At 35.3% G+C, this 16,308-nt stretch overlaps 2 protein-coding genes across 2 annotated transcripts in view; both read right to left on the bottom strand.

The window, feature by feature from the left end:
• Positions 1-522: 522 nt before the first annotated feature.
• On the bottom strand, positions 523-1,215 carry LOC134726740 (uncharacterized). The gene has a single exon (XM_063591158.1). It carries the CDS (start codon positions 1,213-1,215, stop codon positions 523-525), a length of 693 nt encoding a protein of 230 aa, XP_063447228.1.
• A 12,435-nt stretch (positions 1,216-13,650) lies between these two features.
• LOC134726053 (neuronal acetylcholine receptor subunit alpha-2-like) overlaps positions 13,651-16,308 on the bottom strand; it is an 84,607-nt gene continuing 81,949 nt past the window's right edge. The window contains exon 7 of the mRNA XM_063590448.1: positions 13,651-14,122. Coding sequence (XP_063446518.1) covers positions 13,679-14,122 — 444 coding nt within the window. The 3' untranslated portion in view covers positions 13,651-13,678. The remainder of the gene's footprint in view (positions 14,123-16,308) is intronic.

Here is a 16,308-nt window from a genome sequence, read left to right as displayed (position 1 = left end):
TGCCATGCATGATGCTATACTCTCAGAATGAACTGGTAGTGGACTATGTGCTGCCATGCATGATGCTATACTCTCAGAATGAACTGATAGTGGACTATGTGCTGCCATGCATGATGCTATACTCTCAGAATGAACTGGTAGTGGACTATGTGCTGCCATGCATGATGCTATACTCTCAGAATGAACTGATAGTGGACTATGTGCTGCCATGCATGATGCTATACTCTCAGAATGAACTGGTAGTGGACTATGTGCTGCCATGCATGATGCTATACTCTCAGACTGGTAGTGGACTATGTTCTGCCATGCATGATGCTATACTCTCAGAATGAACTGATAGTGGACTATGTGCTGCCATGCATGATGCTATACTCTCAGACTGGTAGTGGACTATGTTCTGCCATGCATGATGCTATACTCTCAGAATGAACTGGTAGTGGACTATGTGCTGCCATGCATGATGCTATACTCTCAGAATGAACTGATAGTGGACTATGTGCTGCCATGCATGATGCTATACTCTCAGACTGGTAGTGGACTATGTTCTGCCATGCATGATGCTATACTCTCAGAATGAACTGGTAGTGGACTATGTGCTGCCATGCATGATGCTATACTCTCAGAATGAACTGATAGTGGACTATGTGCTGCCATGCATGATGCTATACTCTCTGAATGAACTGGTAGTGGACTATGTGCTGCCATGCATGATGCTATACTCTCAGAATGAACTGATAGTGGACTATGTGCTGCCATGCATGATGTTATACTCTCAGAATGAACTGGTAGTGGACTATGTGCTGCCATGCATGATGTTATACTCTCAGAATGAACTGGTAGTGGACTATGTGCTGCCATGCATGATGCTATACTCTCAGAATGAACTGGTAGAGGACTATGTGCTGCCATGCATGATGCTATACTCTCAGAATGAACTGGTAGTGGACTATGTGCTGCCATGCATGATGCTATACTCTCAGAATGAACTGATAGTGGACTATGTGCTGCCATGCATGATGTTATACTCTCAGAATGAACTGGTAGTGGACTATGTGCTGCCATGCATGATGCTATACTCTCAGAATGAATTGGTAGAGGACTATGTGCTGCCATGCATGATGCTATACTCTCAGAATGAACTGAAAGTGGACTATGTGCTGCCATGCATGATGCTATACTCTCAGAATGAACTGGTAGAGGACTATGTGCTGCCATGCATGATGCTATACTCTCAGATTGGTAGTGGACTATGTGCTGCCATGCATGATGCTATACTCTCAGAATGAACTGGTAGAGGACTATGTGCTGCCAAGCATGATGTTATACTCTCAGAATGAACTGGTAGAGGACTATGTGCTGCCATGCATGATGCTATACTCTCAGATTGGTAGTGGACTATGTGCTGCCATGCATGATGCTATACTCTCAGAATGAACTGGTAGAGGACTATGTGCTGCCAAGCATGATGTTATACTCTCAGAATGAACTGGTAGAGGACTATGTGCTGCCATGCATGATGCTATACTCTCAGATTGGTAGTGGACTGTCATGTGCAGCCATGCATGATGCTATACTATCAGATGGAACTGGTAGAGGACTATGTGCTACCATGCATGATGCTATACTCTCAGAATGAACTGGTAGAGGACTATGTGCTGCCATGCATGATGCTATACTCTCAGAATGAACTGGTAGTGGACTATGTGCTGCCATGCATGATGCTATACTCTCAGATGGAACTGGTAGTGGACTATGTGCTGCCAAGCATGATGTAATACTCTCAGAATGAACTGGTAGTGGACTATGTGCTGCCATGCATGATGCTATACTCTCAGAATGAACTGGTAGTGGACTATGTGCTGCCATGCATGATGCTATACTCTCAGATGGAACTGGTAGTGGACTATGTGCTGCCAAGCATGATGTTATACTCTCAGAATGAACTGGTAGTGGACTATGTGCTGCCATGCATGATGCTATACTCTCAGAATGAACTGGTAGTGGACTATGTGCTGCCAAGCATGATGCTATACTCTCAGAATGAACTGGTAGTGGACTATGTGCTGCCAAGCATGATGCTATACTCTCAGAATGAACTGGTAGAGGACTATGTGCTGCCATGCATGATGCTATACTCTCAGAATGAACTGGTAGTGGACTATGTGCTGCCATGCATGATGCTATACTCTCAGAATGAACTGGTAGTGGACTATGTGCTGCCATGCATGATGCTATACTCTCAGATTGGTAGTGGACTATGTGCTGCCATGCATGTTGCTATACTCTCAGAATGAACTGATAGTGGACTATGTGCTGCCATGCATGATGCTATACTCTCAGAATGAACTGATAGTGGACTATGTGCTGCCTTGCATGATGCTATACTCTCAGATTGGTAGTGGACTATGTGCTGCCATGCATGTTGCTATACTCTCAGAATGAACTGGTAGTGGACTATGTGCTGCCATGCATGATGCTATACTCTCAGAATGAACTGGTAGAGGCCGACTATGTGCTGCCATGCATGATGCTATACTCTCAGAATGAACTGGTAGTGGACTATGTGCTGCCATGCGTGATGCTATACTCTCAGATGGAACTGGTAGTGGACTATGTGCTGCCAAGCATGATGTTATACTCTCAGAATGAACTGGTAGTGGACTATGTGCTGCCATGCATGATGCTATACTCTCAGAATGAACTGGTAGTGGACTATGTGCTGCCAAGCATGATGCTATACTCTCAGAATGAACTGGTAGTGGACTGTCATGTGCTGCCAAGCATGATGCTATACTCTCAGAATGAACTGGTAGTGGACTATGTGCTGCCATGCATGATGCTATACTCTCAGATGGAACTGATAGTGGACTATGTGCTGCCATGCATGATGCTATACTCTCAGAATGAACTGGTAGTGGACTATGTGCTGCCATGCATGATGCTATACTCTCAGAATGAACTGGTAGTGGACTATGTGCTGCCAAGCATGATGTTATACTCTCAGATTGAACTGGTAGTGGACTATGTGCTGCCATGCATGATGCTATACTCTCAGAATGCTTGTCATGATTGAAATTTATTATTAGTATTTAAAGAATGACTAAAATATCTTGTAAAAGTGAGTTCAAATTTAAATTAACCATTCTGTCTACATTACCGAGTTACAAGTAACCATTCAGGCGAAATAGAAATTATTCTGAGGAAAAGGAATACATATATATGTATATATATTTATTAAGAAACTACCCCTTTATTTTTTCGTAGGACGGTAACTCTGTGAAGCAAAAGTCGGGGAAGTTAGTACTTATGTACTCATTTATATCGGCAAAATACTTATTTCGTTTAGGAGAATATTCAGAACATTAGAGAACGAAATGTTCCACGGACTCCTCAGATTTGCCTGAACACATTTGACAAATGGTAGTCTCGGACTTATTCATTCTATACAAAACTTGATTGATGGGTAAACAATTTGTTCGTGCTAACAATTTTAACCTTGTAGACCTAAAATCGAGCAAGTTTGACAAATAAGGATGTCTACCAGACGCCAGGTTGAATTTGGAGAACGCATTTATACTACTTTTATTTCTTATAACTTTAAATTATCTTTCACGAAAAAACCTTCCAAAAAACTGTTTGGAAATATTCAGGTTAACATTTAGCTCGTCAAATATGATCCGGCATAATCTATTCTTATCTCGGTCATGAGTTCTAGCAAAATAATACACCCTTTGTCTATCTAGGAAATCATTGATTGGTTCCCAACCCAAATCTACGAACAGAGCCGACTTAGGGATATTCATATTAGTACTAAAATTAATTTCGCCGATTTATTTTGTCAAGTTTCAAGAATTTGTTTTGTTGAAACTGACGACGGCAGCCATACAGCACAACCGTGTGCGATAAATGGCCGTATTACCAAGTTCCAGAGGGCATAAATTGAGCTTGCGCTCGAAGTTACCTTTTAAGTAACAATTTATATGGTAAGCAAAAGTTAATGAACGGGTAAAATAAATACCGATATATTTGTATTTATTTGTTTCCTAAAGGAGCAGGTTACCTAATTGCCACTTCTTATCTTTATCTAAACGCTTACCTATTATCATAACCTTGGATTTGTTTTAGTTAAACTTTATATTCCACTTTGAAGCAAAATTAGCTGTTATTTCTCTGTTCGTCCCTCTTTTATAACATCGATAGTAAAATTGTAAGATTAGTGGTAATTTTTCAATACAAAAAAGACTTTATTAAGGTTTAAACTTGGATAAGAAATGAATAAAATGTGCTGTCAGAATGTATTTTAACTAAAAATAGTCATGAAATATGTTCTTCTCCAAGTAATTCTGTACACTGAACCAAGCATCCCACATACAATCTTCTAAGCGGTAAAGCCTATAACTGGAGTCTTAACTTTCTTATTTCTCTGCTTTAGGAGAGATACATAGCTGTGTATCATCATGACAGTTATTCGATAAAACTTCACAAAGCTTATTAAGTTTGACAGAAAGTTCGCTACAACGCCTCAATCATTCTATATTTTTGGGGGGTGAATATATCCAACTACTTTCACTAATAGATATCTACCAACCAACCGTGATAAATTGTCTGAGCCTACTGCAAGGCAAATTCGCGTCAGTCCGTATTCAATACTAGTATATACTTTCATTGTCCAGTGGCAGTTCAAGTGTCATTGACCTTTTTTAATGCCGGATGGCAACTATTACAGGGCCTATCTAATTAATTTACCGTCAACTGATTGTTCTCAGCCTGTACATGCATGTCAGTAATATTTGCCACTGGAAATCACGCAAAATTATAATATTGTAAGTACTTTAGGATATGTTACTAGTATTATTATTTTAGTGTTGCTGAACAGACGACAAACTTTGATTCGTTCAACTCGGGTTGGCTCGAGTTATAAAATAAGTGTTAATGAGCATGTGCACAACCTTCCATAATCGAAGTGAAAAATCGACTCGAGTTGAGTCAGACTGTCAAAATGGAAGGTATAAATATAGCAGCAGTTGTCAATTTTCTTTAATGGACGTCGACAATAAACTTTATATTTCAATTAGTATCATAATGGAATTTAAGACTAATGCTTATTTATTGACACATTCCCCTCGTTTTTTCGAGACTTTTCTATCCTTTGCAATGACAACACATTCAATTTCTTGTGTCTTTGAATTAGACATGTTTAGGTGTCAATATGTGAAAGTACTCTCGTTGAAAAATGATGAAAATTGCTGAAATCGTGTTGACGTCATGAAAAATTGATGAAAATCGTGAAAATCATGATTACGTCGTGAAAAATGATGAAAATCGAGAAAATCGTATTGACGTTGGGAAAACATGATGAAAATCGCGAAATTTCACGATTGTCACAATCAATTTTAGAATTTAATGGAGCTTTATCGATTATTAAAATGTTAATAGTCACTTAATTGTCTATTAGTTTATAGTAGCCTTAAAAGTGATTCGTTTAACGCTTTTAAATCACTCTATTAACTAATTGTCAATTAGATATCTTATAGTCTATTAGAAGTTAATATCTGTATCTGTATTTCCCACTTGTGTAATTAGGATGGGTACGTCACAGATTCCTTTCGGCTATTATGTGACGGTCTATTTACCTTATAGACGTTTGTGCAACCTAGTCCTGGATCGTTTCTAAATTTCAAGACGTTCAAATCATTCAGTTATATGATAATTTATATTTATTATTCGTATAAATTATGACTAACCGGGTCTCGTTTGTTAATGATGAATAGAACTATAATCGTGCAATGCCATTGGATCTAAAAATCTTGTAATACCACACAAACTTGGTGAATTATAGCAATAGTTATCAAAGGTACCAGGATTATAATTTAATACGCCAGACGCGCGTTTCGTCTACATGAGACTAATATGTGACACTCAGATCAAAATAGTTGTAAAGCCAAACAAGTACAAAGTTAAAAAGCATTGATGACCCAAAATTCCAAAAAGTTGTGCCAAATACGGCTAAAGTAATCTATTCCTCGGATAAGAAAATCCTTATTTTTTCGAAAAATTCAAAGTTTTGTAACAGGAAATTTATAAAAATGACCATAGGTGAATTATAGCAATATCCACCGTGAATCATCGTACAGTGGATATAGGTACTAATCAAGCAGGCATGTTATGTTATTGTTTCAGAAAAAGGGAGAAGGTTTGGATCCATTAAAACGTTTAATCCCGCTGCAAATGTTTGCACCTGTCCTAAGTCAGGAATCTGATGCACAGTAGTTGTCGTTTGTTTATGTAATATATACGTGTTTCTCGTTTCTCGTTTTGTTTATATAGATTAGACCGTTGGTTTTCCCGTTTGAATGGTTTTACACTAGGAATTTTGGGGCCCTTTATAGCTTGTTGTTCGTTGTGAGCCAAGGCTCCGTGTTGAAGGCCGTACTTTAACCTATAATGGTTTACTCTTTAAATTGTTATTTGGATGGAGAATTGTCTCATTGGCACTCACACCACATCTTCCTATATCTATGATCAATTTTGAACTGACACGGTAAGGAAAATATTTGCTTTCTTTTATCAACATTCATGTACATTTTTCAACATCTGAAATTCCTGCTCAAAAATAATTTTTGCTTCGATTTTTTCCTATTTATAAGACATATTTTATATTTTAAAAAAAACAATTAACTTGTAAATGCGCAAATAGTTGTGAATGTCAACACCAACTTTCAATTTCAATACAATTGTCGAGACTTTTACATGTTTTACCTGAAAGAAAGCCAAAACAGGGCAAAAGTAAAAGTTACCAATCATATAATCATTCCTTGAAAGTTTTGGGGTAATGAATGAGGTTGAAAATTTTGTTTTTGTGTACGGTGTACAGCAACTGAACTATGCACCGTACAGAAAGATTTATGTGGCCAGCTAAACACCGAGTTGCAATGAATATAGAATTATATCGGATGAGACGAGTGACAACTTCTTTGACAAGTATTTGGATATGTTTGTAGTAATCGTTCTTGTTGTGGGAAAATAATGAGACATCTCTAATCATCAACCTACGACCAAATCATTTCTTTAAACAACAATTATGTTTAGATTGAGGTAAACATTGATATTATGTGAACAAAACAAAGATTTTCGTTACTGTGTGAGGTCAAATTCGATCACGCCCGCTTGGTTAGTACCTATGTCCGCTGTACTGATGATACACAGTGATTTCAGCCTATTTGTCCGTTTCTTATACAAAGGAGTAGGTCCAGTAAGACCACTTTTTGGCCCCAAAATATAGCAGTTTTACAAAATTGTTCAAATGTAAACTTTTAGCTATTAATCGGAAAGTAGAATACTTCTGCTACATAGATATGGGCTGTTTTTTACAATACAATGAACAAAAATCGGGTTCTAGCATTATTAAGTCATGCTAAATTACTGAAATCATCGAAATGTTTGCATTTTGGCTATTTTTTAGACGGTTTCCGTTTGAAATGGAAGTGGTCGCATTTGTGGTCATTCTTAATATTCAAATATAAGTTGTATTCAATGATAATACATAATATATATAAAGGTTGAGAATGAACACGGATGCGGCGCGGCCACTTTCATTGTTGACAAAAAATATCTGAAAAGTGACATATTCAGTTATGGCATGTTTAAAAAAAATCATATTTAAGCTTTAATTTGAGCGTTTTTAGTGACTAAATTAGTTAAAATCTTTCAAGTATACTAATTGATTCGACTAAAGTGGACACTTAAGTGTTTAAAATGTTTCCAAAATCTTTCATCAGATGAACCTGAAATTTGATGACAAAATTGGCCCTTACCGGACCTACTCCTTTGATATAGTTTAATTTTGTATTTACTATTTTCATTACTCATTTGTAAACCCATTATATGTATACAGTGAAGATACCTTTTTTCATGGATTCATGTTTAGTTTTGTGGTCAAGTCCGTATCCCGGATTCGTTAATCAATAGAGTAACTGTGTTTGATGTAAATTATGGTAGTAAGGTGTACATTTTCGACCAGACAGGTCAAATTACTTTGGCCTCATTATCATGTATCACTCAGCAATGTTTATTGTATGTGGTTATATGCTTATATAACCGTCTGCTATAGGGCCCCTGTATTTGGTGTATGGTGTACATGTCCAAATTTATGTCTGCATGTTTCATATATGACGTTGACCTCATTTTCATAGGTCATCGATCTTTGATAAGTTTTCATTGTTTAACTGTTATTATAGGATTAAACGCCGTTTTAAAGGAATTTATTGGTGTATAAACTCGACCAATTCACTCACAAACAAATAAAAGTCCAACGCAGAAATATGTACTCAATGAATTGGTTACGAAAAGAAACTCTACTTTCGGTTAACGTTGTCTATCGAAAATTCTAACATGACGTCCTTCAAACGCTTTGAGTACACACCCGTGGTAAAATATGAATATATTGTTTGGGCTGTTCCGATCGTAAGAACCACAATATTTGGTGTACGGGATGTTTGTACCGGTCTGTGTGACATGGTTCATCGGACCTTAACCTATTTTCATTGATCAATGACAATCTTAAGTGTATGTGACACTTCTAGTAAAACCCTTACTATTACAGATGTTCAACATATATACTATCACAAGTAAAGTAGACGAGGCATTTCAGCATTTGCGCTCTGATATTCTATAGTTTGTAATATATAGTTATCTCATTGGCAATAATTTTTTCACATCTGTTACGTTGTATATAAAGAACTTAAGGAAGTACTGTACCACAAAAGGTTGCATGGTTATAGTCCAAGCTCAAATTGGTAACAAAAGATGCTGTTTTGCTATTAGATATGATAAATGGTTAATAACCTTACTTTATTTAAACGTTGCATACCAATATTATTATTGTTAAATAGTGGCGGTAAGTAGATATGTCTGCCTTAGTTGTGTTATACTAATATTTGTCTTTGGTGGCAATTCATAATTTTACTATAACAACTCTAACTTCATCTTCGCTAGCCAAGGGTTACGATCCACTCCCGTTCTCTTCACCCTTGGCAGATTGAGCTAAAATTTGTGAGCTCAATGTTGCGCCATCATTGAGGGAAGATTCAAGTCACGTCCATTTCGAATACATTAATCTTGACCAATGGTAGCACTTGAACTCTTCAATTTGGAGGTAAAAACACGGTATTGTCTAGATTCTACACACTTGGTCAAGCCGGAAACGAAATATACGTCAACATTCATGCATTCGTGCATGAAAAATACACAGGAACATCTTTTAGTTGATTATAAACATTCAAGTTGTCCCTAAATAAAGTCGTATGTTTAAGGATGTAAAGACTTGTTGCACAATAAACACGTGGCAATTGTTTCCAAAAACTTTCTACATCTACACGTGATCATGTTATATGCACTTATTGATAGGATGCAGCGAGTTTCTACTGCAACCAATACAAATCCTTAACTTGGGGGTGTCTACGAAATTTCATCTCAATCCGCCAAGGGTGAAGAGAACGGGGGTGGATCGTAACCCTTGGCTAGCGAAGATGCTCTAACATACACCAATTCTCAGAGCTGAATTTTCACACGCGAACTGAATGAACTGAGCTGCATGATGATATCGCTAGACATACCAGTGCAGATTCAGTAGAAGTTGTAACGATTGAGAATAGAGCTGAATTAGTTTAATAACAGTTCAAGCTAAGCATCCCAGTTGAAGTATACGATGAATGAAAATTTCCCCACTAAGTTTGGTACAATGACCTAAAGCTATTGTGAAAACATTTAACAAACAATTAGTTAAAAATAACGTTATCTTTGGACCTGTTTAGTTTGTGTCGGCGCAGCCACGAAATAACAATAGCGTCATACTATGTATGCACGAACGACACTCAACATGACAGAAAGTAACAACCCACACAAATAAATTGCGTACACATGCATATATTTCCAAGGCGGATGCATTTCAAAACAACACCTGAACCTTTTTTCGAAATTTTACGCTCGTGGAGGTCTTTCTATTTTCGAAATCCACTTATCTAGACACGTTTTAGTTGGGTTTTTTTAATTTCGAGGTTAAGAGTTGAATTTAAAAGAAAAAAAATGAAAGCTTAAATGTTTGTTCTTATAAAAAAAAAATACACGCTTCCATCAGTTGTAAGTATATCAATTGATAATAGAAATATTATTTTAAGCCCCACCTACGATAGTAGAGGGGCATTATGTTTTCTGGTATGTTCGTCCGTCCGTTCGTCTGTCCCGCTTCAGGCTAAAGTTTTTAGTTAAAGTTTTTGGTTAAGGTTTGGTGAAGTTGAAGTTCAATCAACTTGAAGATTGGTACACATATTCCCTATGCTATCATCTTTCTCATTTTAATGCCAAATTAGAGTTTTTATCCCAATTTCACGATCCATTGAACATATAAAATGAAAGTGCGAGTAGGGCATCCGTGTACTGGGAACACAGTCTTGTTTAATTATTAAGTCTGGTCACGCATTGTCTTTCACGATCGAAATAGTGCGTTGCCTGATCTTTCACGATCAAGTTTGGTGACAAATCAACAAAATCCAATGTTTCAGAAACAAATGAATGGTTTCAAGGGAAGAGCACACTTTTATTTTTGGAAAAACCAAAGATTAAATTTCAAATATATCATAATATATTAAAATGTGACCATTAAATGTACAAAAAGCGTGTTTTTTTTAATGAATCCCATGGACATGTGTTGCGCCTTTTGTGTTTTCTCATAAAGTACTGTATATTTTCTTTATCCTATTGCACAGTCTTGTTGAGAATGTTGAATCATTTTGACAGACTTATTTAGTTGTTTTTTTCGGATTTGTACCGCGTTTTGAAGATTCAGTATTTTTTTAGGTAGAATTTACATTTGATTACATTCACGATCCGGTACCATGTCTTTCACCATCCAATCGCAATACTTGACTACCGTCAGGTATTCTTTCGCGATCATTTCTCTCAATAAACCGAATGACACCCATACTTATACTTTTAATAAGTTTTTGATTGCATCTGTATTGATACGTAATGAAAAGTAATTGAACCAAAGTATATAAAGTTATTTCATATTTATTTCAAAAGTTTAAAACGATCCTACAATCCATATAATAAAAAATACAATAAAGATGAATTCAAATAAATTTATGTGTGAATAATTAATTATAATTCAAGACTTCACTTTTTTAATTATTTTGGATTGAAACGTGTTAAGTGTATAACATGGCACCATACATTTCCTTTTCTTACTTAAGATATTTTGTCTTAGATTCTTTCATATTTTGTATAATTAATAAAAATTTTCTTCATTATAATCATACAAACAATAAAATACTAATGTACAGAAATATGAAAAACTAAATGTTCATCAAATAATGAATTGACTTAAGAGACCCGGCGTTTTACGTTTCCGCAAATTGGCATTACTTTTCCGGAAAAAAAAAGATGACGTTTCCGGAAAAAAAAGTTTACGTTTCCGCAAATAAATATCTTACTTTTCCGGAAAAAAAGTAACTATTCCGGAAAAAATAAATTATTCTTTTCCGCAAATAATTGAGGTAGCAATACACAAGTTAGGAGTTTAGTTTCACATTTTGGCCCCTGTGGATTTTTCAAATAGGAAAGGTATTGTATAATAAAATTCATTTTTAGACAGCTGAGTGCTAGTTTAGCCTTCAAAGATGGTTTATAAGAGCATCAAGATTATTTTTTACATGTTTTATGGGCTGTTTTCTGTTTGACAATCCGTATTTTCATAGCTAGACCGGCAATCGCTCCAGAAATTAATGTAATGTTTACAAACACTTTTTTACTACACGAAGTTTTTGACGCAATTTTACAAAAAAATGAGACGAAAGACATATGATTTTCATTGGATTTGCTGAATGATATATGTACACAGTTTCAGAAAAGGTATTACTTCAAGCGATTGAAATTCTACTTTTAGTCTAATTTTGGGGAAGTATTTGACATCTTTTCCCCCCTTTTTGCAATATTTTATAACAAATAAATGCAGATTGTTGCCATGGATACACCCAAAAGAAATTATATTTTACCATTTTATGTACTGGATTTTAAATCTATGGAAGATTCTGATTACATACATATGCCCATATATGACACAAACAGTAAGCTTGATATTGCAAGAAAGCAATGAAAAGGGGATGGTAAAATTTATAAGGGCAAATATTAATATTTTTTCCTAACTGTTTATTGCTACCTGAGGAATACCTGTTGATCAAAAGCAAAGCCATAATATAAAATAAATATTAAGTAAGTCAAAGGTCATCATAACATGCAAGTAAAATATATCATTTAAATCTATGAAAACGTATGTTCAAAAGTCAGCACTAATCAGAAATATCTATAAATGAGTTCATAAGTCAGTTCTGGCAGAATATTTGTAGCCAACACGCCGCACAAAGTCCACAGTAGTACATTCACCGTTTACAAGTTTTGTATTTTGTTCAAGAAGGAAGTCCATCTTCTCCTTTTCACATTTCCAAACGGGTGCTTTTACAGTTAGAGTTCTCATTTTTATGTAAGATGTTGTTTGCAGTTTCAATAACACATCAATAAAAACAAAAATGTTAGAATGGCAAGCGTAAAACTGCTCGTTCAAGTGGGCATGAAACGACTCGGCACAATTCGTGTTTTCGTAACAGCAGTATGCATTGCACATTCAAAGTCATTATGAACTACCTCGGGCTGGATAGTTATTCTTCGGGTAGTGCACACATCAATAAGCCGATCCAACATTCTCGTGTAACATTCCTCGGATTTAAGTGGAAGTAACGCAAATACAAGACGAATGTACAAATGTAGTTACCATTTTTACATCCATGTATCGAAAAAACTGAGTTGGTAGAAGAATTTCGGACAGGATTTAAATGTGCCATCTATGAAAATATCAGTCATTTCATTACATAGACATACCAAGTTGGTGAAACATGAAAGTATAACGATTCCCGAATCAAAATCATTGACTAATTAAAAGTGAAAATAAGTTTCAATTAATGTCTCGTGAATTTCTAATCTACATTTAGGTAATTTTGGAAACTGCTTTCGCCTGTCTCTGTATAAGGACATAGCAACATTTTTCAAGTCAATATATATTCAAATATTTATAATTTACCAGGTAAATTTCCGGAAAAGTAATAAATACAAATTGCGGAAACGTAGCAATTGGGACTTTGAAAAATTAGCGGAAATGCAATACGCCCAAGAGACCAATAATAAAGAAAACAATCGGACCTAAATTGACTGACAGATACATTGATAAAAATAAAAACCACAAACACAGCTATGGTTATCAAAACAGAAAATCGACGAATGCAGGTGTTTGACACCCTATGTTTTAGGTGAAAATGAAGCAAAAAGAAACATTCTTTTTTTGATTATTTCAAATTGTGTATCAAAGACTTAGATTCGGGCTAATAATAACTTAGATTCGGGCTAATAATAATAACGTATTTCAAAGATTTCAGTCCTATATTAAAACTACGAAACATAAATAGTTTTTGATTGATAACATAAATTTAAATTAAAGATAGACAAAGATAGACATGAACTTGAAAGTGTACATAACATCGACTGGCATTGTCTATGTAATCTCGTTGTTGTCATCGTTGTATCATCATGCATAGATTGATTCAATGGTTCATCATAGATTGTATACAATGGTTCATTCTAGGAAAAAAATAATGACAACACCTACAATATTAATTAGTAAATATAAAAGAAAAAACAACCGGTCAGTTATACAGCAGATAACTTTCCATTCTCGGATGTGCTTCTCTCTTATTTCATTTCTCTTCTTCTGATCTTGGTATTTCTCTACGATTTCTCGTATAACCCGTATGTCCTCTGCTAATCCTGAACGCATTGGAATTGAAAAGTCAATGTCTCCATTCGATTGTCCATTTTCATATATATCAGAGCGATAAAATTCTTCCTTTTTCTCTGCTAATAATCGTACTCTGGCACCTTTTTCTTCAGCAGCATTACAATTCTTGTCAGAAGACATTTTCATACTCCAGAGGTTCCGAACGGTTTCATCATTTCGTTCCTCATTCTCGACCAATTTGTCGCGAATACAGAAAAGCCTTGCTACAACATCGATCATCAACTAAAATAGAAAAATATCAGAGTTATATGAGGTTAATATGAGGATGAGGATATTTAAAAATCCCTCTTTAACCAATATAATGTATCCGTGAAATCCATGATAACAATGAGAAAAGATTCAAGTCAAGATTTAACATATCAGGTACACAACCCTCTTTCTAACCTGGGACAGCAGTGAAGCATTATACCATTATAAAATGGGAAAATACTACAAAAATCATTTGATTTGATTATTTGATTTTTTTGCACATTGATGTCAACATATATGAATTTGACCCTAATGTCAGGCAAGTGAGCGTTTTAGACAGCTATAAAACTAAGTTTAATCGATCATTTTCTACATGATCAAATGTCTGTAGCAATTCAGAAATATAACCGTTGTTAACCATACATTTGATGTGTTTGTGTTTTCCTTTTTTTAATTTTCCGCCGATATCATTTAATTTTTCATTTCGTTAGAAAATATTGGTACTTCATTATTCGAATAGCAGAAAAATAATATCTACTTAAATGCAAAAAAAACAAACGAGATGTGGTATAAAGGTCACGGAGAAAATTTTCTTGATTATTTATCTATTTTTGTTGTTGGTTTTCACTTTTATTGTGATTTTACATCCACTCGTTTACCCATATTGTATTATTTCCTTATTAGTAGGAAAGCCACGGATCGATTCTGCGCCTCCTTCCATAAGACGTAACGGCCACAAAATCAAGGGCGACAATCACGATTTTTACATAGAGAGCGACAGTATCGCGCCATCTCGGTAATTTGTTTACATCGTGTACGTGTGATTTTTCGAGAAATTTATTATTAAAGACAATTAAACTTGTGTCATTTCATCATCAATTAGTTATATAGGTAAGTTTTACAGGTGACTATGCTATTTTTTCTTCTTTGAAGATTTTATTTTACAAGAAACGAACATCTGAAAATGGCAAGTGACGTTGTTATTTAGGAAGATAAAAATATGGCGGGTGTTTTCCCCTTCTGAAAATAACTGACACATTTGCATCCTATTGGCTATTTAAATAAAAAATAACCAAAAATAGTATCTATGATGATAGGAGTCCCTAAATATTTGCATAAATACCCATCACTCCGTGACAAATTGTAACTGAGGCTGCGAAAAGGAAGCACATAAATCGACGCCATTTATCAACAAATCAAGGTTTCTGAGTTCACGAAATCCTAGTATTATTACTTTTAATGGTTAGTAGAAAGATATGAACATTATCCATAACATAAATTATTGATCAGATCGGGTTATGGCTATATGTTTGCCTCTTTACGATGCTGAAATCCATTAAATTCCCACAGACCACACGAAATACTGAACGCCCCTTCCTCAGCCCGAGACTTCAATTTTGATTAAAACTTGAATTTTTGGCATGTCAATGTTAGCATTTAAATTTTAATTAAATTATTACGTTTGTGTAAAGCATTTGTACTGATTTGTTTGGTTGTCTCGAATCGTAAAAAGGTTAATTAAATTGTTTTATAATATTATTTCTGAACCCAAAAAGTGTGTTACAAAAAACAAAAACAAACAAAATAAAATTATAGAAAAAATATAACAACTACTTGTCCAAATAATTATGACGTCTGGCAAGGCTATTTTTTTTTCTGGGACGCCTTCGTCTAAGGAAGGCTTCCCAGAAACAAAATAAATAGCCTTGCCAGATGCATAATTATTTGGACTAAACAACTACATAATCTTTAGTTTAATTTTATCCTAAACCTCTATCCATCATTTCTTACAGATAGTACAGGGTGAGGGTTCACACAATAGGGAACCAGGGGTAGATACAGCCATTTTAAAAAGGGGGTTCCTTGCCCAGGATAAAGGGGGGTTCCAACTTAATGTCCCCATCCAAATGCATTGATTGTCCATAAAAAGGGGGGATTCCAATCCCGGAACCCTATCCCTAGATCCGCCACTGGGAACTATGGCTAAAGTATAAAGAATTGAAGAACTATGACTAAAGGAAAAAAGAATAGAGAAAATTGACTATGTAATAAGGAATAGAGCAAATGATGTCCATGCTAGTCCAAATAATTATGACGTCTGACAATATAAAAAAGAAGATGTGGTATGATTGCCAATGAGACACCTATCCACAAAAGACCAAAATGACACAAACATTAACAATCATAGGTCACCTTACGGCCTTCAACAATGAGCAAAG

The sequence above is a fragment of the Mytilus trossulus genome, chromosome 7 (assembly GCF_036588685.1).
Source record: "Mytilus trossulus isolate FHL-02 chromosome 7, PNRI_Mtr1.1.1.hap1, whole genome shotgun sequence".
NCBI lineage: Eukaryota > Metazoa > Mollusca > Bivalvia > Mytilida > Mytilidae > Mytilus > Mytilus trossulus.
This window is presented reverse-complemented; position numbering and strand designations above follow the sequence as displayed.

Coding starts and splice junctions, on each gene's coding strand:
- LOC134726740 (XM_063591158.1), bottom strand. CDS start 1,215: ATGGCAGCACATAGTCCTCTACCAGTTCATTCTGAGAGTATAGCATCA.